The sequence below is a fragment of the Salvia miltiorrhiza genome, chromosome 5, assembly GCF_028751815.1.
Source record: "Salvia miltiorrhiza cultivar Shanhuang (shh) chromosome 5, IMPLAD_Smil_shh, whole genome shotgun sequence".
In the NCBI taxonomy this organism is placed as follows: Eukaryota; Viridiplantae; Streptophyta; class Magnoliopsida; order Lamiales; family Lamiaceae; genus Salvia; species Salvia miltiorrhiza.
Genome location: NC_080391.1, coordinates 10,443,156 through 10,466,786, shown reverse-complemented (window position 1 = coordinate 10,466,786; position 23,631 = coordinate 10,443,156). Strand labels below are relative to the sequence as shown.

At 35.9% G+C, this 23,631-nt stretch overlaps 2 protein-coding genes across 3 annotated transcripts; both read right to left on the bottom strand.

Annotated features, from left to right (window-relative positions):
• Positions 1-2,694: 2,694 nt before the first annotated feature.
• LOC130985932 (DNA oxidative demethylase ALKBH2) lies at positions 2,695-4,928 on the bottom strand. Its single transcript, XM_057909114.1, has 4 exons — positions 4,450-4,928; positions 4,255-4,371; positions 3,984-4,173; positions 2,695-3,413 (listed from the first exon to the last, which is right to left on the bottom strand). The coding sequence occupies exons 1-4, from the start codon at positions 4,669-4,671 to the stop codon at positions 3,208-3,210; spliced, it is 735 nt and encodes a 244-aa protein (XP_057765097.1). The 5' UTR covers positions 4,672-4,928; the 3' UTR covers positions 2,695-3,207.
• Positions 4,929-5,234: 306 nt separating this feature from the next.
• Positions 5,235-23,370, bottom strand: LOC130985931 (sister chromatid cohesion protein PDS5 homolog A). 2 transcript variants are annotated; one of them, XM_057909111.1, is made up of 34 exons: positions 23,002-23,370; positions 21,285-21,488; positions 20,984-21,165; positions 20,026-20,152; positions 19,726-19,944; positions 19,207-19,423; positions 18,981-19,126; positions 18,754-18,899; positions 18,317-18,466; positions 18,098-18,146; positions 17,804-17,995; positions 17,483-17,665; positions 16,560-16,714; positions 16,350-16,476; positions 16,059-16,208; positions 15,917-15,976; positions 15,689-15,825; positions 15,449-15,566; positions 15,208-15,339; positions 14,345-14,544; positions 12,063-12,219; positions 11,746-11,892; positions 11,239-11,319; positions 10,517-11,149; positions 10,319-10,423; positions 9,811-9,890; positions 9,293-9,344; positions 8,877-8,960; positions 8,748-8,785; positions 6,867-6,929; positions 6,529-6,591; positions 6,266-6,444; positions 5,682-6,049; positions 5,235-5,591 (listed from the first exon to the last, which is right to left on the bottom strand). In XM_057909111.1, exons 1-34 carry the CDS (start codon positions 23,092-23,094, stop codon positions 5,559-5,561), a joined length of 5,070 nt encoding a protein of 1,689 aa, XP_057765094.1. In that variant the 5' UTR covers positions 23,095-23,370; the 3' UTR covers positions 5,235-5,558. The 2 variants fall into 2 exon arrangements, with proteins under 2 accessions (XP_057765094.1, XP_057765095.1); XM_057909112.1 differs by having other exon boundaries at positions 6,281-6,444.
• Positions 23,371-23,631: the final 261 nt, after the last annotated feature.

Sequence of the window (23,631 nt, the reverse complement as noted above, 5' to 3'; positions counted from 1 at the left end):
CTGCGCTGAATCTGCGATCTATGTCGGTCTGTGAAGAATGATCAGTGAAGAATGATGGTGTGTTTCTTTAATTTCTTGAATTTCTATAAACACTTCTTGAATTTGGGGGAAATGATGCGTGTTAAATTTTTTTGTTGGTTGTTTGAATGATGGTGTGTAGTGGGTGGAGAGAGACAGACGAGGGGAAATGAAGGATGCCGGCGCCGGCCTGCCGGAGTTGAGAGTGACGTCGGCAGCATAATTTTGAAGAATTAATTGTTGCTTTGTTATCAATACTTAAATCAATTAACAATATAATTAAACATGTGGGCCATACAACTTAACCTCTAATACAACTCTCCTTAATACCCGTGCCGAAAAGAAACGGGACAAGATTACCGGGACGGATGGAGTAACTCTTTTCTCTCACCTACCAATAGTTTCTGTCTCCAATAGTTTTGCTCTCTCTTCACAGCCACACATCGTTTCTCTCTCTCTCTCTCTCTCTGTTAAAGCAGCCATGGCTTCCGGCCCCTCTCCATCTCCCTCGCTCATCTCACTGTTACAGCAACTATGGCTTCCGGCCCCTCTCCATCTCCCTCGCTCATCTCACCCTCCTGCCTTCTTCCCTCTCTTTCTCACGCACCAGTCAACAACACTCATCGACGGTCGTTTATCTCTCTTTCTCCGGCGAATCAGAGTGACGGCAGGAAGGCCGCCGCCCCTGCAATGCCTTTTGGGTTTCAAATTTGCAGATTTATTTCTGTTTCATGCCTATGAAGACCTTGACCTTGATTTTGGGGATTATTTCTGATTTGGGGGTATGAATTTGGGGATCTCAGATCCGAAGGAGCAGGGGCGAAGGGAAAAGGGGTGACGGGGACAGCGCTGATGGCGCGCCGGATCAAAGGCTAGCTTTTCTGTTCCTTTCAATATTTCTTTGATTTTTCTTTAACGGGTGACGGGGAGAGCGATTTCAAGGTTTGCTTTTCTGGGTTCTTTAAAAATGACTGCTGGTGGTGGTCGGCGACGGCGGTGGCGGTGGTGGTGGTCGGCGGTGGTTTGTATTGGAACACTAGAGCATTGTTGCCACCTTCTTGGAAAGAAACAATAACTTAAAAAAAAACTACAAACAGAAAAATCGAAAAAAAAAATAATGAGAATAATTAAATTAATTAAAAATTTTGAAATTCTGAATTTTTAAAATTAAAAAAACAATTTGAAAATTAAAATAAAAGTAAATAAATTCAATAAACAAAAGTTAATCAACTACACTAATGATGTGGGCCACAATACTTTATCACATAAACTACATCTCATTAATCTCCGTGCCCAAATGAAGTGTGTCTTCATTATTGGGACGGAGGGAGTATTATACCCGAAATAATTGAAATTCATGGTAGTCTTCCATTTTTAAAATCTCAAGCCCTAATTGAAGAAAAAAAATCACGATAATCGTTTCTCTTTGCTCAAAAAATCACCTGACTACAGTCCGTGGTGATTTTTTTTTTTCTGAGCAGAGAGAAACGATTAGCGTGATTTTTTTTTCTTCGATTAGGGCTTGCGATTTTAAAAAGAGAAGACTGCCGTGAATTTCAATTATTTCGGGTATACAAGATGGATTTTCATTTATAAAATGACATGGATTAAAAAAAGAGAATATAAAATAATATAGATTAAAAAAAATAGAATTTAAATTACACTATGGCATCCGGCGAGCCACGTCATGTTTCTGGAGGTCGAAAAAAAGATGCAGGATATATTTGATAAAACCCTGATACTTTGAGGGTTCAGTGAACATTTCAAAAATTCCAAAGTACTTTTGATAAAGCGGGTATAATTCAAGGTTTAATATGATATTTATCCAAAAAATTTTAATAAAAATTTATTGATCTCTCTTTCGCATACACAATTTATTATTTAATTCAATTACACATGCGTTATCACAGCAAATAACTCACTTGATTTTCTTAAAGGTTGGTCTGCCAACTTATGGCACAATCTATATTTGTCAACGATTTATATCAGGAAAGATTATTTTTTATAGACGGATGGAATACTAATTATTTTGATTTTGTCATTTCTATCGGTCTTGATAGATTTCATTCATTCTAGTAGGGCCTAATCGCGCAAAATAATCTGAATTTGATTAACTTCGTGATGATAAGTTGTTTTTTCAATACGTTAAAAAAAATGATATTTCAATTATTACAACACCCCCCACCCCCCTCTCCCCTAAAAAAAGGTTTATAATTTTTTAATAAAAATAGGGTGATATGGCGTGCCCGGAATCAATAGAGGAAGTTATTTTAAAAAAATACAATTAAACAATAATTAACTAAATAGTACTCTAAAAAAAAGGTTTCTAATTTTTTAATAAAAATAGGGTGATATGGCGTGCCCGGAATCAATAGAGGAAGTTATTTAAAAAAATACAATTAAACAATAATTAACTAAATAGTACTCTTTAACTTTTTTTGAAAGGCAAAAGCTAAACCAATTCTACAACACGCTATTTGGATCATTTTCTTCCTTATCATCAGCACCATACCTATGGCTTCTCTAATCTCTAGCCATGATCTCCATATCTTGTCGAACACTCCAACTCAAAAAACACTACCACTTTTTTTTTTTTGGGGGGGGGGGGGGGGAAGAATGCCTGTAGTACTACACAAGTTAACCAAGATCAGATATAAACTATGAACCCAACGGAAAGACAAAAGATACCCAATTGTTTGGGCCATAATACATAAACATACCTTGCTATCACATATGCTGAAACATTTCAAGTAGAAAAATATTAGGAACAAACAACACTGTCTTCTATTCACTAACACAAAACATCGGGCCCTTGATGAACTTTGCTCCAATTACAACGTATCCTGAGCAGTAATCTGCTGATGAAAGCAGCTCTAACTAATTACTCACTCACTAAAATCACGTGCAAAATGCCACTTGCTTCTGCTGCAAAGCGACCAGAAACATCTAGGCCTGACACTGGGCTTAACAAACCAAGAATCTCCTCAAACTCAAAAAGAGGCCAACTGATCCACATTTCGTCACAATACTGAGCCAAAAATCATCCTCAGTAATATGCAAAGTGGCAAGTTAAGTAAGCTACTAGTTATATCAGGCATTAAAGGAGTTGAAAGGTCGACAATTCAATATCAGATCAAGATCCACTAGCATCCTCCAAAAACCTTTGATAGAGAAGTTGTGCAATGTCCGTCATACAATGCGTCTGAAGGTCAGATTAATCCGCGTGGACTCTGCTTTCGCACGTTTGGGCACTGAGTGAAGCCAGTCCCTTTGGGTGTAGCCACTCATTACGAGCAGAGACCCATGCTTTAATACGAAAGCATGCTGGTCATTGTTATTGAGCTTCTTTGCTCTCTTACTGGGGGGTTCCCCCTCACATCTTTCAGCTGACTTAGCTGTGAGAAAATTAAAAGCAGTGTCAACTTAAAAAAAACAAATACAGCCACCAAAACCTTGTTAGTTGTAAAGTTAGCTAAATAATTTACAATTCCTACACCAGCATGGGGTGATTGGCTTTTAAATAAAATAAAAGCAATCAAACTTATTCCCCTTCTTCCAAAAATCACCCCTCTTTTATTGATAGCACTTGAAGTAAAGCTAATCAAGTCTGCTTTCTGATTTTTGCTCATACACTTAACATTTAAAAGTGTAGACAAACAGCATTCCTAAGGAAAACTAGATGCCCCTTTCAGAACCTCATGGTTAGTTCAAACCTTGAGAAGAGAAAGATTATAGATCAAATGGTGCTAACTTAACTGCTTCTACTTGACTTACAACCAGGACGATTAGTTAGATGCAAGAAATTCTGCAAAGTTTACATGCAAATGCAATTAAAAAACAACTAGGTTCATAGCACGAAAATAAACCATGTCATGTAACAAGCAGCAACTACAACATAAATATCAAAACAAGACTAATGAGTCTTCTAAACCTCTAGACACACACACGCACGAGAAGATGGTCACCTCGAGCACTTTTGCACGGTTTCTTCTTCAAGAGAAAATCGCGTTCGCATCCAAATGAAACCGAAGCAATCTGAGGAGTTGGTCCATAAAGCTTCTCGTCGTCAGCATGCCAACCAACATAATCATTGCCTCCTTTGTACCTATTTAGCAATAAGCTATTGAAACTGCTTCCAGGAAGAGCTTTATGGACCTAGGGTTGCACCATTGAAGCATCCCTCATTCAATAAAACACCAAACAGCAACAGCATTACTCTGTAGAAGAAAATCTCACCATATCCAGAATTTCCTTGAGGGGTGGAAATTCATCCCATGAATAAGCATGAGGATTATACCCACTATAAACTAGCTGCGGCAATCCCTCAGCTGCGACGTAGCACGTGTCCCTGGGCTGTCGCAATTCAGATCAAAATGAAAAATCACATCCCCGAAAAACGAGATATATAAATTGCATGATTCATAATCTAACCTGGAGATGTGAGCGCGCAAAAACGCGGATAGTGGGTCGGGTCCAAGGGATGGTTTGATCGAGGTATTCGAAATAGTTCCACGAATGTTGGTATGAGATGAACCGTGGCATCTGTAGAATCCGACTGCCGCTACCTAAATCCAACTCCACCACCTTCTTAGGTTTCTCGGGTGTTGAATTTTCCTCAACCGGATCGTGTTGCTGCAAGAGGCGGGCCGACATTTGCAATGGCTGGAGGTGGAGGTGGAGGGTTACAGAATCAGAATCTAGGATATCACCATCGCTTCGTTTGCCAGTACTTATTTATGATGCAACGTTTTGTTTATAGCATTAACAAAATAAGGAGATAAGTGGATAACAAATTGCCTTGTAAAATCCTCCTTAATTGAATAATTGTTAAAGAGCTCATGAATCTTTGTGGATATATATGAATGAGGTTTTTGCCATCGGGCTAATTGACATGATTTAATCCACGTCAATATCATAGATAGGTAAAGGTAATATACCTGTGACTATTTTAATTTTAGACCATAAGAAATTCACAAGTTGGTATCATGTAGATAGATTTGAATCAATGAACAAAGGGTCAAAAATCAAAAAGGAAAGGAAACTTATTATTAACATAGCAAACAGCAGATTACATGCGCATGTGAAAGATACTATTTATTGAACATTTCAGAATAAGACTGAAACTCAGCAGCAGCTGCCGAAGTAGTGGTGATTTGAGGCATAAGTTTTCTGAAGACAGACAATGCATTGCATTTAGGAATGTCGGAACAACATAGTTATGAGCGTTGTTGCGCAATAATCAATATGATTTAGAAGCATACATACAAATCATGATTGCTGAACTACAAAAAAAGGACAAGTAGATGTTAATACACCTAATAGCTGTACACAAGTGGTGAATCACATAAACTAGAGCCAATTGCTATAACCCACTGCTTTGGCAACTATACGAACCAAAAGTATTTCATCAAATATGCTACACTACTGTGGTGCTAAAACCTACACAATTTTATTCTGCTCGACAGATCTTGTCCCACTAATTTTGCTATCTGGATTACAATCATCAAAGCGCAGCAGCGCCATAAATGTCGCTTGTCTCCCTATTTCTTTCCCGCACGTTGTCTCCACGAGCTCTGCATTTCGAAGCAAAATCTTAGTAAAAATCACTCAAATCTTATAATCTTGCATAAGTTGTAAAAGTGAACGTGGATGAAGTCGAGTACCAGAAGCTCGTCATCAGAAAGCTCAGCATCTGCAGAGCTAGAATTACAAGTGTTCTTATCAGGCTGATCTGAAGCTGCAGCTTGGCTGTCCGTGTCATCTGCTTCCTCGGACTCCTGTCCAGATTTTTCTCTGTCTTCATCCAACTGCTTCGTATCCGAAGCAGAAACAGCCTCATTATCCAACTCACTAGCATCATGTGGAGAGCCGCCAACATGGTCACTCTGAGTATTTTCAGAGTCGTCTTCACCCTCTTTGTGCTCTTCTGATTCAGTTAACCCCTTATCAGCATCCTCCTCGTGTTTCTTGTCATTATCAGACAGCTCTTCATCAGACACACCCTTATGACTCCTCTCATTTTCTTCCTTCTCTGAATTGTCAGAAAAACACAGCATAAATGTTGAGTGCATAAATTCCTAGTGCACTAAATCTAGAACAAATATGAATGCATCAATGAGTGATAAAGTATAGTGGGTAAAACAGCATAGTTATGACCATAAAACACCAAAAACTTTGAAGAGACTTCCAACAACAATGTCATTGAAAAGTATAAATGCGATTAGCCATTACATATTGGGCTACTTACTAATAGATCCATCACCTGAGTCTGAATGATCAACCAGGGACTTTGTGGAAGACTCAGGTTCTGCAACCACTGGTTTTTCTCTCCTTTCCACAGAGAAATTAATCTTCAACGGACCTTTTCGAATTTCTTTAGGACTTTTTCGTGGAGTCCTCTTCCCTCTTACTTGAGATGACGGAGATCTGCCAGTCAGTTTCCACATAAGCTAATTGCAAAGAAAAGAGATGAGTATCTCAGCTCTTCCATATAGCAGAAGAGCAACTTACTTCACATCCAACTTTTCATCTTGTTCTGAGCTTCCCACCATTTTCCTTTTCTGCCCAGATGATCTGCGGGTCAAATAATGCGTGGACATCAGATTTATTTATTTTTTGATAAATTACATAAGTAAATAAAGAAATTCATAGACCGCGCGACGGAGGACTCGAACCCAGGACCTTAGGTCTTGGGCATCAGATTAAAGTAACAAAGTTAACAACAAAACTGTGAAAAAAATTACAGAAAATATTTACATGTGAGGCAGATAATTAAGTTAACAATAAATTACAAGAAATGTTATTGTCAACATAAAAGCAACTATCTACTGCAATTTTCAACAACTCACTTCACACCCAATTTTTCATCTTCTTCTCGGCCTCCAACCAATTTCTTTCTCTGCCCAGATGACCTGCAAGTGAATTAAAAGAGATGACACCTAAGTATTAGCCACATGCAACTGCAAAGAGAAAACATATGGAGATAAAAAATTACTAAGATCCCCTTAAAAATGCTATAGTCAACATAAAATGTTAGTGTCCAGAAGAGAAATGCCACAAAAAGATCTAGTTTAGCAGCACCTCACTCCAAAATTGGCATGAATGTACAGTCCCTAAGTGCACCAATTTCCTATGAGAAACTCCAATAGTATGCACTATTTTGGTGCAAGTTTTCATCAATCTCGTGGAAAAACCAAAATTCCATCTCCAACGGCTTGCACAATATTTGCTCCCAAATGAACGTTAATGTTTTGGTGCAAGTTTTCATCAATCTCGTGCAAAACTCGGGCAAACCAAAATTCCTAACTTAAATTGCATGCACGAAATTTGCACCAAAAGGGATGTTTTGGTGCAAGTTTTCATCATTATCGTGCAAAATTTGTGCAAACTAAAATTCCATCTCCAATGGCTTGCACGAAATTTGCACCAAAAGAAATATTATGTAATATTCATTATAATCTAACTTCATTATTTTTTATCAAATTACAAATTATGCCTAATAATAATTATCTCAATTATAAAATAATAAATTATATTTATTTTTTATTTTGTAAATGTAATTTATATATATTGAAATATGAGATTGACTTAATGTATATAAGTAGATACAAATGCATTTTATATCATTTCTTGACGCAGCTAGCGTTGTAGACAAGTCGAGCTACTCGGATCTCTGTTCAAAAGCTATTTCGAGCTTGTTTAGTAAAGCTCGTTTACTAAACAAGTCAGGCTTGAGCACGGAAATAATCTGCTTGTTAGCTAATCAGCAAGCTAGATAAGTGAGTTAGCTTGAAAATATACTATTATTAACTTGGTATAACTAATATTTTTATACTATAATTAGTAATAAAACTCAAATCTTTGATTAACTTTATTTATATATATATATATATAATATCTTAAGATATCATTCTAAATTTTGAACTTTGCTATAATACTCACATATATATATATATATATATATATATATATATATATATATATTTATATATATATGTAATGAAACATAGATTTCAGACACTGATAATTTATCTTTGAATTAGATATGTATCAAATAATATGTAATCTCTAAGGATACTATTTATACCGTAAGATTATAAATATCTTAATTTAGGAACTTAAATATCATGCTAGCACATTATCAAGTATTACTATTATTAGTTTTTCACATGCTATATTTATTAACTAAAATATAAATAATATCCTATTTTTATTGGATAGATATCAAATATTGATCAGAAAAAATCATGCGATTAACCCTATTCAACACAAATGATTAAGATATCACTGTGATAATTTTTAACTATTAACATAAATTCAGTTTGTCTGCTGCTGAATCATTGAAGTACAATGATAAATAATTAGTAACCTATCAATTTATTAATATACAAAAATAGTGCTGTAAACTATTACTTAACATTTAGTAATCTTCAAAGAAAAGTAATTAATTATTAATAAAAATTTGAAAATACACACACACACATGTATATATATATATATATATGTATTATAATATAATAAGTTTTTTATATTTCATAAATAAAATATTTAAGTACTCATCAGGCTTCCATATTAATATTAAGATTAACACACTGTAGTTTTATGCATGTAGATAGTTGAGTGCACAGGAATATCTAAATATTTGCTGAAGGAAAAACGGTGACATTCAAAGTAGAATATGTAGTTTAAAATGAACAGAGTGTGCCCAGTTTAGTGACGGCAGCACTCACCCCCCTTTAGGACGAGAGCCCTTTGACGAGCCAAGTTGCTGCAAATGGTGTATTGAAATTGTCAGTCTAATGCTAAAGCGGTGAAATATTTATAAGGGGAGAAAAATAGGTGCAATATTTTTAAACCACCTTTGATTTATGATTATTCTCAACAAGCTCCCAACGCTCCTTATCTAATCGAAGGACTTCCACATCTCCATCATCATATACTATCTGTGAAAAAATCCAATCAAAAGATAATTCAGAACAAAGGAGGATTAAAGAAAAGTCAGGAATAAGAAAATTATACTCCCTCTGTCCCACTAAGTATGGCTCCTTACTTTTGGGTACGATTATTAAGAAGAAGAGTGATTAAAGGAGAAAAGTCATAGAAAATGCTGGAGCCCACAACTTTTTGTGAGATAAATGGGTTTCCTTTATTGGAATGGGACAAGTCTAAAATGGCAAAGGGGCCATGTTAAATGGGACGGAGAGAGTAAAAAAGAGAGTGTCAACTAATTCTACAAGACGGCAAAAAGAAATGAGGCAACCAAAATACATCTTACCACATGTTTCTTTTTGTGGGTATCAAACGACTTTATTGCACCTTCATAAAACCTGTGTAAGAGCAGAGAGATATTAAATCCGTGAATCGCTCTCAAATTGCTCAAATTTTACCAGTAATGCCATAGAAATTTATGCCACTTAACAAAATGTGAAAACAGCCTGATGATTACTGTTGATGCAGATATTATTAACAACAGTTCTAAATGAAGTAAGGTAAAATAATTGTGGAGGATATCATACCAAAAAATGATGAAATTTAGTCCAGCCACTTTTTCGTTTCTGTAATTTATTCTTTCTATTTCCTAGATTCTCATGGTTTCGACTATGAGAAGAGGAGTATAAATCAGGCACCATATCATATTACTTCAGATCAAAAAGAGAGCTGAAAAAGAGTATTTAGGAACCAAGTATGCTTAATGGACAATGGTTTGAAGCATTTGAAGCCTGCATCTCCATTATGTAAAATTGCCTTTCCTCATTACGATATTTTATAGCAGACAAATTGAAGAACACTTACTGCTTATCCATCGGCCACCAAACTTTTATTCTGGAACCAATTAAGTCATCATTGTGGCTTCCGCTGTCCTTGCTTGTGCACTAAATACAAAACAAAATGAAAACCATGTTAGAAAATTTAGAGAGAGAAATTTCTGGATCATTACTTTCACAATAGAAGAAAATGGAACCAGTAAAAGTAATATTGAAAACTGGATTCCATAGCTTAATGGATATGATCAGCAACTCAATATAGGATGTAGTGAATTTGAGACTCTGAACCTGATTAGTCTCAACCATAACACAGCTCAATGTTCCAAGATCATCCCCCATGTAGTTTGTTTTCTTACCATATTTGTCACTTCTAAAAGTGGGATACATATAATACAACAATCAAATTCCATAAATATGCTTTTTTGGTGTTTTGAAATGGAAAAGGCATCATGAGTTGTGCCCATTTAAGGTCATTAATACTGTGTGTATGCTTGCAATCTCTAATCATTAGAGAAGTTGCAATAAATGACACTAACCTTGGCTAATCCAGAGACACTTTTCTTTTTTTGCTTCTTCAGAGAAGCCGATTTTGAAAAACTGAACGAAAGCGCCTCCTCAGTTTCTTTGACTTTCTTAGGCTTCTGTATATACAAGAGTTAGTTAGTCAAAATACAATGCATATCATCAATCGTAGGCCTTTAACCTATTTGACTATTTCATAATTAAAAGCATACCTTGGCATCAGGGGAGTGATAGAGGGTCTCAGCATTATCTCTGCCAGGTCGTTTACCTTTCTGCTTAGAGGAGGCACTAGATTTCTTCCCCATACGGGAAAGTAACACGTCAGTTTCTGCAGATTCAGCCATTTTTTCTTGTGCTGATTTATCTTCTGAAGATGTTTGAAGATCTTCATCCACTTTGTCAGATACACCACTAGTATCTTCCGGATTTACTTTACTAGGCCTCTTAGAACCCTTTGGAGGGGTTTTTTGAAGAGATTTGTGAGCTTGGGCAGATGATGTTCTCCTACGTTTTGGGATGGGAACTTCCTTGGATTCATCAAGCAATGTTTTCCTCTTCTCTACCTGGTGGATGTTTCTCCTCTTTTTGTGAACATGCTCATCGTCGTTACTTGATACAATCTTGCCAGATGTTCCCAGGTTATCAGAATTTATTTCCTTCACCATTCTCAAGATATCAAAATCATTTTCCTTGGAAACCCCAGCTGGTGCGGACTGATTCTTCGCCTCTTTTCTTGCCTTTGCTACTTTAGCTTTTAGTCGTTTCATTAACTTTCCTAACGGTATCTCACTGCCCTCTGTATCACTGTCCTTCATACTATCATCCTCTGTGTGTACTGTATTAACCTGAAATTGATAAATGAAACCATATGACTAAATTACCACAAAAGGCCAAGATAGGATATTTTATGCCAGTAGCATGCTTCAAATCTTACAATTTCATTTGTCTCTAATTTAAGTGATTCAAAATGGGCCAAAACACCATCTTCTGCCAGCCAAGTCTTCTCTTCACCAACCTAGCTCAGCTCAGAAGAAACAAAAAACACATTCAATCAGATAGAAACGGCCCAGTGGGGCAAAAAGAGGAAGAATACTATCATAGAAGGTCCATGAATGCTAGATGATATCTCTGGCCTCGAGACAAGTCACAGGGTAACAGGAAAGAATTCAGTTACCCTCTCAATTGTTCCAACAGGTAAAGAAGAAAAAGAATCAGAAAAAGGCAGAGACGAAAAAACTCAACAATGTATGAGAACCATCAAAGCTTTTACTGATATTTCATGGGAAAGTAAATGCTGTAGGCAAATTATCATGACTTGCTTCTGACAAGAATCAGATGTAGAGAAATCCAAGTAGCAGGAAATCCACGCTCTTTTCAGTTATCATCTTATAAAGACAGATACAAAGGCTTATGCAAATATAAAAAACATTGACATACATACCGGCGAGTCATTTTCGTCTTTCTTTGTACGTTGTTTGTAAAGCCCAGCAGGTAGGGTCACAGATGCACTTGAGTCGTCAAGATCATCTTGATTTGCATCTAACCTCTTCACAATTGACATGCCAAGGTCGCATAGAGCATACAAATTCTGTAATATATAATTTGAAATTATTTCACCCCTTCAGGAAAAAATTGATCTCAAAACATTCTAATATATGTAATTTACTTTCTCCTGGTGGGAAGATATTTTGTCTCGTCAAGAGATAAAACTACACTAGAAAATGAAAAGAAAAGTCTAGTGGGATCTAAATATTAAACCTGGGACTTAGCAGCATCAAAAGCATCTTCTGAGCGCTTGATACGTAGAAAAATAGATTTAACAAATGAAAGAGTCTCTTTGTCCTTGCTAATGCTGACATCAGATTTTCCGTCTCCATCTCCATGCACCAGCATCGACAGGAAAAGATACGACTTCCTGAAGCAGGTTCACATATATTAAATGGAGAATAAGAAACATCACACACTATCAGTATGTTTACAAGTATAGACAATATGTTGTCGTCACAGCATATTATAGGTATAAGCGTTCTTGTTTGCATTGTCAAGGTACGACAGTTGTACTACAAATGTGGATCTAATCAGTTCATTTTTACCAAAGCAGAAGTCTTTTCCAAAAATACTAAATTAATAATTTAGCAATAAATGCAACCTCCCAAAAGCGACAAAAAAATTAAATGCTCTCCTTTCCTGGGTAAGAAAATATAATGAGGTGAGGACTTATATACCCTTTTGTAGAAATCACATATCGCACACATCAATTATATAATTAACTTAGTTATGCTTTAACAAACCACTACAATTAAATTCCATGATAACCATATTCAGACGCAATCAATGTAGCAAATATACATATAATATGCATGGATAGCTTATGTGCTCTTAGTCCCATTTGGGATTTTCCCATCACAGATTATCTCAACAAATGCATTCTTCCAAGTCTATATATCATTTGAGCACGTGCCAGCCAAGAAAACCTTACACAGATTGACTATCAAAACAATATGAAAAAATAAGAAAATTAAACCACGTGATAGAGCATGTGATTTATTCAAAAGTAATGGCTCTCTCAACACACACACACACACACACAAAAGACCACCGTATAATTTAAAACTTGGAACAAATCTGTAAGTCAACCAAGATACAAAGGCCTCTTATGGTTGAGCACACGCGCAAAAAAAAAGGTACACAGTCAATTCAATTAAAGGTTACAAGTCCATTCTAGATACAAGTCCACTCATTTATAGCTCCATTAAGATATTTCCGAATGATATTAGATTTGGTATGTGCAAGTTCCATCGCTAATTTTAGTTACTGAATAATTTTTAAAAAATGTCTAGCATGTAGCCAAGTGACAATTATCTTTCCGCTTATAAAAACTAGTGATCCTTATAATAAACTAGAATATATAGTATGAAGGTCAAATGGACTCAAAATATAGAAATAGCAAATGTATTTAGCAAATGACAATTATCTTTCTTGCTGATAGCACCTTGCTTTTGCTAACAGACAGGACACAGCTCGACAATTGTCCACTTAGGTATTAATGAAGGTTCTTTTAATAGATATCATGGCACAAACGAAAATTTACAAAATGCGGAAATGACCATAAATGTAGGAAAATCTTTTGCTATTAGGCCTTAGATGATTAATTTTATAGCTTCTAAATTTTCAGAATAGCAGTACTTATAACGCTTAGAGTTGATGATATCTTAATCGCACGTTAACGAGACAACTTAATAAAAATTTGATGTTATTGAAATTGCTCCTTAGAAGCTCTCTAATTTAACAACCAATAATTTTCTAGGACAAGTTCACTATTTCATATTTTGGTTTTTATAATTGTTGATAGTCAAAAGATGATTCAATTATGTGTCCTTTATCCCGAACAATCTTTTTTTATATCCAAAAATGTTAAGAGGAAATTTATAATCTCCAATTTCAGCTTGGAGATTCACATTCATTAGCACTTGTTTGCTTTGACTTCCAATCGACACCAAGGCAAGAGCTGCACCAGAATCATGCAAATAATCATATCTACAACATGTAAATTATATCCTCTACCATTTGAATCATTAAGCCGGTTGGCTTTGGTGATTTTCAGGATCACATTCAGCAATCATTAATGGTGTATCAGGTAACAGTTCAAAGCAGATGAGAAAAGTATTAACTTAATTTGTGCAACCCAAAGGATGGGAAATATGCAAACAACAAGATTCCTAAATGCCGATTGAAGATATGGTCATTTCAGCTCTACAAGACCATATCAACATTGTTAAGATTGCAATAATAGCACCCATTTTCATGGAAACACTCCAACTGAGCTCAAAAGTTATGTAAATTCAGACAAACAAGAATGCCTAAGAAAATATTGAAGTAAATGCGGAGCCATCAAAGAAGTATATCTCTTTTACGAAGACAAGATACTGCTATGCTAAGAGTAATTAATTACAATCAAGATTTTCTAAAATAATATTACAGCTGCATGTTATTTTCTTAAGCTCTTTAAACTTCAGTTAGCAATTGCCGAATTAAGATACCTGTACATTTCTTCAAATGTTTTGACATCTCTGGACTCATCAATACTAGGAAACGAGGGATGATGAGCAAGGGAATGCACCACATATGGGAGCAAGTATTCTGGACTGTGTGGGGGAGAATCTGTATCAGTCTGAGAAGATGTCTGCCTCCCCCTTCCTTGTCGACACATCTGGATGATGTCATTCAAATTGCGTTTGTTCTGCCAAATAGTTTAAGTTATTGTTATACAATATGCATGTGGAACTGCCAAGAGTTAGATGTGGTACTAATAAATCACGGAATACGTTAGGATACAATAAATAGATAGGAGTTTAGATTTTTTTATGGGTGTTTCAGAGGAACTGTTTTTATGAATATCTGGTTTGACTTCAAGAGCATCTAATCTAATTATATATAGAAGGAAAAACTTTACAAATTTCACAACAATAACATTTTCCCGCCAAAAACCATGCCCCTAATTATTATACTATTAATACATTTTATCCACTAGTATTATATTATATATTTTTTCCACTAGTTACCAATATATTATTATGGTCTCCGCTAAGTTTGATATGTCATTATGTTATCTCAAATGTTCAAGAATTATATGTAAAATATATTACATGCATTCTTATATTAAATATCATTTTATAGTATTTATATATTGATATTTTTTTTAGGATTATGAGAATATCATATATTAATAATTACGTGATATAATAGTATATTGTATCATTAAAATCAGACATGTTTGGATATCTCAAAAAAGTATTTTAAATATGTTTATGTGATAGCTTAAGCGTATAAATATTTATGTATGGACAAGCATTAAATTCCATTGTTGGTGAAGAAACCAGGTATAGCCTGAAGTGTCCTTTACCTCCTCAATATCTGCCTCTCGAGATGTATCATCAAGCAGGAATGCACAAGCGTACTTAGGATCTAGAGCTCGGTCCTTTACATATTGATGAATCTTGTTGAGTAATAGCTTCTTTACCTCAGGAAAGTTATCCTACAAAAGAAATGGGGAAGTTAAGAAAATCATACTCTATTTTAAGGTATTAAGAATTAGGAAATTTATTCTGTAAGCATCTACATACTCCAAACCAAATGCACTCTACCTCTGTGGTTCTCAATGTAAGGTAAAAGACATCAACGGGAATTTTGTGCTCCCAATACTTTGATAAGCGAAGAACAGCTTTAGCTGCAGCAAGCTTCAAATGAGCCCTATCGACTGAACTGGAACACGAAGAGAGAAATGACATCAACGCCAGAATTAGTAATACTCAGCCAAATGAAGAAGATATCTACAATTAGAACATCCTAAAAGAAAATTTCAGATAAAAAACAGCCCAGATTACCTCGATCTAATCTCGCTTGAGATATCACCAAAAGAGAGAATATTCTTAAGGATGACAATTAGGTCATCAATTCCAGAACGAAGGTGAGCATCCTTGACTGGTAAATAGCTCTTGACCAGAGCTTTGACTCCATATATCTGCATGTACAAATTGATTCTTATGTACCTTCAAAAGATTCCTAATATATGCACTTTTTAGTGATGATCTAAATGTGTGTGGCAGAATAACCTTCAAGGAACAAATTTCACTTCTATCATCCCAACAATCAGGTGCTTTATCTTCTGATATCTGCAAATGAAGTGGTATAACATAATGACAGCAATAACAAAGAGAATGGAACACAAACTCTCGTGTATTTAATCTTTCATACATGTCCAATCTCCAGTATGTTTTCCCTGATGAACTTTACAATCTCACTTTCTCTTGTTTCAAAGACTGGCATAGCGGCTTGTGCAATACAACCAAGAGACTGTAGTACAGCTGGCATATGTGCCTTCTCTTCAAGCATATCAACTAGCCTCTAGTCATGTGGAAGGTAGGGGATAGAGAGGGAGAAAGAGAACAGAATCATAAAATTAGCAACATAGAAAGCCAAAAAAATAAATCAAAAGTAATAGAGAATTCTACATGACATAAATAGAAGATAAGAGGCAAATAAAACCTTGTAAAGAACAGAAAGTGACATAAGTCCGTCATCTTTTGTGATGGATGCCAGGGCATGTACGGCATACTTGGCCTGCCTTCGGTTACCCTCGAAGCATATACGCTCGAGTATGAGGTCCAATGATCTATAAGGAAAGTAAAAGTTTCAGCCAAAGAAGACAAACAAAAAAGGGCACCAGAATAATTAAGAGCAAATTTTATTTTTAACCTTGATGAAACACCCAGCTGTTCTCGGATAGTTCCCCCAGCCTTTGCGAGGATATGCAAAGTACCTTCCTTTATTATTTCATTGTCGTCCTCAAGAAAATGTACCAAGTCCTCTTCAATTCCATGCAGTAGCAAAGGACAAAATCGAGCAAGAATCTACAATCATAAACAACTATAAGAAAGGATTTTAAAAAGTTTAGGTTAGCAAGTAATGACTCCAGTGAGATATAAGGAGTCCATTAAGAAGATCAAGCATTGCAATCATTACCCATAACTATTTTATGGTGACAAAATAGGTTTTGCATGATAATCAACCTGAATTGTTTCAATAGAACTGCTAGTGTAATAGTAGTACTATCTAGGGGGTGCTTGGGTGGTCAGAAGTGAATTAGAAAGGAATGGTAAGTGCATGTACGGAAATAAGGAATGATCCCTAAAAGAGTGTTTTGACAACCCACTTTAGAGAACACCCTCATCCTTCTATGCTTGGGGGAAAATGAAACTGATCCCCCTCTGATAATCAACCCAATCCTCATTCCAATTCCCATTCACTTCTAATCTACAAGTATAAATGATAAACCATCATAAAAGATCAATATAACATGCGCTGTTCTAGGGGAAAATCAAATAATTGTCAAGTTTTGCAAATTGTGTGTGCCTCACAATTCAAAAAGGGTATGTCTATCAGAAGACTTTGATTCTAAGCAAACAAAAAATTGTACAAAAAGATCTCCAGATTTACTAATTTCCAGACCAATTACCCTGACGTGAAACCATCTCAGTAATCACTAAAGTCAGGTCTAGAAATGCATATGAGCTTCATGGTTTCCATTATAGAACAGTCAACAGCCATCAACAGAGTCAAGATGTCACTACATCAGCAGTCATCTAAACATAATACAGAACCAATAGTAGATGACATACCACAAGAATAGTCATACAAGACAAAATTAGATCGCTGTTTCCAGAAGATTTGTGTGCACCAGCCTCCAGAACAATTTCTTTGACATGATCCTTATCAAAAAGTAGATAAGAGCATTTCAAAGAAAGAGTGCTCAGGAACTCATAGAGTTTATGCTCGTCCCCAAGGAGTTTCAGCAAATCATTCTGTACAGTATCAAGAAAGAAAGAGCCCTTATTTGATTTGGAAGCATTTTTAAGTTTAGTTCATCGCAAGAAAGAGGTAAAATAACAAAAGATAGAAACCAGAATGATATCATTATTATTATGATATTAAAGCCTCACCCGTGAACTATTGGCTTGAATTGAGCTAGTGTTTGGATCAATAAGTCCCGATACAAGTTTCAATATTTTGGAATCTTTCAACTGGTCAAGATTCTGAAAGTTCTCTTCTGCTTCTGCAGGATTAGTAAAACAGCGAGACATAGCACGGAAGCAAAACAATATTTTCTTTTGTGTCTCCACTCTATCACCTTCCTGTAAATGTAAATCAAACAAAGAGACAAAACTTTCATCAAAAGATCCACTAAGATACTTTCAATAACCAAAGATATAGAATGCAGAACCAATTGTTATTACCTCAGACAACTGTTTGAGGGAAAGGTATTTATGCATCTCTTGCTGTAACCTGCATATTTTCTCTCAATGAGACTATTTTAAGAGTATTTAGGTTTTAGTTAATGTATACCCCAACTCATGGACCGCCATCCCCCCTCACACCCCCATCCCCAACACACACTAACCATAAGTTACAATGACAATAATATTAAAAAAGTGACAATTATCAGTTTCATATACCTTTGTTTCTGCTCTAGTATCTTCTCAAGAGCCTTAACCTCAACCTTGTCGAACCCCGAAAAGATACAAACCCACTTTTTCACTTTGTCTTTGACAGGAAAATCAGCTGGGAACAAGGACAGCGATAGGATGGGCTCAATTGTATCTGATCTGTATGGAGAGATAACAGTGCCAAAATATATTAGAAAACAGAAATCAAGGATGTTAAAATATCTTAGCCTGAAATCAGTTGCAGTCAGTGCTCTTTACTTGTCTCTCTTAACATTAATTATAGATTCATATCATTCATTCACATTTTGATGAGCTTCTTGGTGGTGTACTGGTGATAGTATTTAACAAAATAAACTGCCTCCACAGAGAGCTAATCACTATAAAAAATTCAATATTGATTTGTCATATATTTTGCTAAGTACATAAGTAGAAATTCAATGACTTACCTGAAATCTTTGTCATAGAAGCATCTCAAGATCTTCCCCACAATCCAATCAAATTCGCCATTCTCTGTTGTGCCACTAGACTGATTCATGCAAGATGCTTTGTATATGTCAGCTAACCTCTCCATTGTATACCTTTTGACAAGAAGCTAGAAGCCACAAAAATCATTACAAAAAAGCAGGGAGATGGCAAGAATGATTGATAAAAATTATGAGACAGGTATACATACGGATTTATCTCGAAGGCGTTCAGCTACCAGTTTAATAGTTTCAATAGGTATGGATGTAACAGCATGACATACTACATCACAAACAACTGAAACAACTTTCTTACGAACACTTTCCTCATAGTCCAATAACCGGTCACAAAGAGCAGCTGGAAATTGATTAATTTCATCAGTGTTAAAGATCTTAGAGACAGTAATATAGGAGAAAGACAAGAGTAGGATTTCTTACAGATTATTTGAGGAGCTTCAGGTCTGAAAGGATTCACCAAAAGACAGCTCTTGACATGTTCAAGGACAGACATTCTGACCTCTGCCACTCTATCAGTCAGTCTTTTCAAAAATTCCGAAAAGACAGGCTGGAAAGCTCCAGAAATAGTAGACTCAGGCAGAGAAAAGAGGTCACCAACCAACCCCACAGCTTTCAGACGAACCTCCAATTGATCGCTCTGTTTATGTCAAGATTGGAAACCAGATAAAGAGTCCAGCATATCCGACTAATGAAACATATATTGATACCACAATGTTTGAGAATATACAAAAAATCTCTTTCTTTTGATGAAAATCACAAATTAAAAAGAGGAGAGAGAAGATGAATTAGATGAAAAAAAAATTAACAGCCAAGAGTGAAGAGTCAATTATTTTACTTCAGTATTAATGCATATTACATCAGGAATTCATCCCGACGGAGAAATCATAGTCCAGTATGCTATAATTGTAAGTAAAAGATACAAATGAATATTTAGCTTACCAGTAGCTCTTCAGTAAGATAAGGAACAACTCCTGATACAATTTGAGGAGCAGAGCGATAGATATTATAAAGTACAGCATGGTAATTGATCTCAGGTTTCGGGGACCTGCTGTCTCCTGACATTGAGGACACAAGAAACTGCTTTATGCCAGGTTCCAATTTTCCAGCACAGCATTCTACCACATTCATAGCAAGCCTCCTTGCAGCCATGGTGACATCCTGGAAGAAGAAGCTCCAGAGTTCATTTCTATATGAAAAGTTATTGAATCCAAAGAAGGGCAGCAAGAAAAGAGATATCACCTCATTATCACGGCCTAAAACAGACAACAACGTAAGCAACAGGTTATCGGGTACATCCTCACTTTCTTCTAAGAGGACCTCCATGATTGTTTGCATTGAAGTGAAAACATTCTCCGGATGCTCGTCTCTGGAGGTGAAATATAATTCAAGACATCAATACAGTTAAGCATCAAGATACCCCAGTACATGCAGTTATCTTTCTAGGTCAGTCATCAACTGTCCGCTCCATGAATACAGTCCTTATAAGAAAACAACCTCACAAGTTTCAACGAACTTGTTTCTCTAAGTTTAGCGAACCAGCAAGCAGTAGTTAGGTAAAGGTAGAACATGGTTAGCAAGAATCAGATGTTACAGAGCTACCCCCAGTGATATCATATCTTAGGTACATAGTAAAAGAAAATTAGTCCAAACCCACCTTAATGTTAAGTCCATGGGTCTTAGATGCATCAGTTATATTATAGGGATTTAATACCCTCCCCAGCTTCTTTATAATATAGGAACTCCACAAATATTTTGTTTCTTTTTGGGTTCAACAACTACTGCATTCCATTCTTAACAAACTTCATATAGATGTCTTTTTGCATTCCATTCTCCTTTAGCCATATCTTAACAAACTTCATTAAAAAATAACTAGTCATTTCATTTTATTTCTCAACACACCTTGACCTTTGAAAAGACACAAGTTGGATAATGGCCAAAAGGAGAGAATAACAAAGAGGGTAACCAAAATTCATTCAAAAGGACTTCCAGAGAAATCCTAAATACAAATAGGGTTTAATTAGAACATCTAGGAAAAAGGAGGAGTGGCATAACGATTGACACATACTTATAAAAGCTAAACAACTTAATGCACTTTGACTTCCTAATATAAAAGTTTAGGATATATAGCTGGCATCAAGACAAGCATAAACTTGGTTATCAACTGATGAAATAGCGTGCAATATCAAAAGTGCCATACCTGGCAACAGTGAAAAAGGTACTGAACATATCCTTTATGAGATCATCACATTCAAGATCCAACATGACGACACAAGATCTATATCTTGCCAGGGTTTCAAGAATAACAAGTATCCTTCCAAATGATGGGCTGTTGATATCACTTAAGCCACTGAAAGTACTCACAGTCAACTGAAAAATGTCCTGTCAAAGATCAGATGGTGACTATCAGAATCCAAGCATAGATATCCATATTCAGAAAACAAACACAAACTTAAGCTGTTATCTTGATTAGCAGTTTCTTCTTCAGAAGAGAAATGCACCTTCATAATATCATCTTCATAAGGAGCCTCCGGTGCAGTAATTCGAGTTATTTCACATATACATGCAGCAACGAAAAGCTTTACTTCTCGATCGTGATGTTTCAATAGCTCTGGCTTCACAATAGCATTCAAGAAAGACTGCATGGACTCCAACATTGTTTTGGGTGGTGATTGATCTAATTCAGTTAGGCATGTCACGCCGTGCTGCAAGAGGAAGGAGAATTCAAATATTAAGAAGCAATCACTTAAGCATCCAGGTAACTTCATATTAAGCAAGCAGGAAACTTTCAGAATCTCATTCCTAGAGCTATTCCCCAGTAATAACCTCAACAGCCAATATTATCCAGCATTCAAGATACTTTGTGGAGGTTATTTATTAATAACCTTAAAAGGAAGCTTGAAACAAAAATCCAACAAGTCGCAATTTTGGTTACTCAAAATATCACTAAAAACAAACCGACGTGTGGAAGCATGATCCTTGCCACATTATCAGACACACTTCTTGAAGTTTTACCATTATGTTCTTTAACCAGTGCAATATTGAGTCTATGGAATGTGGGTTGTGTAAGCCCTAGTGAACTCCTTCTAATTTACCTAGAGGATGTTTGATACAAATACAAGGGCAGGTAACACAGAAACTCAACAAAACTTTATAGGGTTCAGTTTTCCCCCTTCTCTCTCCTCACATGGAGAGCATTACAAACATCCATCAGTTACTAACTTTTACAAGAAAACGATATTTTTTTAATACAGAGGAAATGCCAAATAGATTAAGTTTTTAACTCAGAAAAAGCAAACATGTTACATAATACACATAAGCATATACCATCTTGATGTCTCCTCTGTTAATAAATGTAGAGTGGAACAGAAAGTGTTTTGTACTGAACTGACAACTAATATAATTCTACGAAAGCATCTTCTGCTTCGCTCTCTTATTCACCCACATATACACTAGCATAACCACATAAAGACATTTGAGTCTGCATGCTTACATATACTAAAGTTTAACACTGGGATCTGACAACATCTTGACCAAATAATTTCCCTCAGGTTTAAAAAATATATAAATCTCCATTATACTACTAAGTACAAAGAAGAATACTACTGTGTAAACTTCCCAACAAAAATGACAACACTTTATGGCTATTCATATACGCTGTAGCAAAAGAATGTAAAACAAGATGCAAACAGAACAAGTCTCCTTACATTATTCACTAATTTACTCAGAAAAGCGGATATGACCCATGTTTTCTGCATCTTCTTCTTTGGTTTTACACCAATTAGTATGCCAAACCCAAAAGGCAACAAATTTATCCAGAAAAAGAATAGGAGAGACTTCATAAGGCGTCCAAGAGCCTAAAACGAACCCTAATTCAACCCCATCAATCACAAAGCAATGAAATTCGCAATGCAGACACGTGCACTGGTAATTGAGCGCAAGCGCAGCCATAATTTCTATACCACAACTCAAATAGCCTTAAAATCTCGAAAGGAGAAGTCACGGGATTTCAAATTGGTGAAAATTTAACAAGGAAAAATAGCACCTTGAACGAGCCCTAATTCAACTCCAATTGTAATGCCGGCAAAACTTACACAAATTACAAGCATGCATCGACAAACGGAACTTGCCAACAAACAGAATTCAATTTCCAGAGGCAAAAACAATTTCTCAAAATAAAATTCGCATGCAAACAAGACGCAAAACGCGGAGGCTCACCTTCAAGAGTTTAATGAGAGCATCTTTCGAAGACGGAAGAGCCTCCAACTTCGATCCAAGTTCTTTAAGCTGCTGCTGCAGCTTCTGCGCCATTGCAACCGAATTTGAAGGAATTTCAGCCAACTTCAAAATTGAAGTCGAATTCTCACATGAAAAAAAGGCGGTCGGGCTCAGCGTGTTTGGAATGTGTGTTTCCGCTGCGTGTGTGTGAGTGCGAGTATAGTGAATTTGGGGGTTTTTTTGAATTTCTATTTGGCTTTTCGTCGTTGTTTCGAACAATGGAACGAGAAAATATGTGCTTTTGCTGGAAATATAAATAAACAGGTTTATTGGTAAGAAGTAAGAACCGGAGCGGAGCGGGGCTTCACCTCTCCAGGCTTTTATTTTATGCTTTTTGCGGCCATGGGTCTCCTAATTTACCATAATTGCAACTCAGCTCTCCTATCTTAATTTATGTTTACCTCTGTTCACAAACTTACAGATAAGAAATACGACCTTTTGTTTTTTTGAGGAAATTTAACCTTAAAACGCCATTTCGGTTAAATTGCAAGTTACTCCCTCAAAATCTTAATTCACATTCCTTTTTATTTTTTTATTACAAATATATTGTATCAATATCTTTTGTCATTT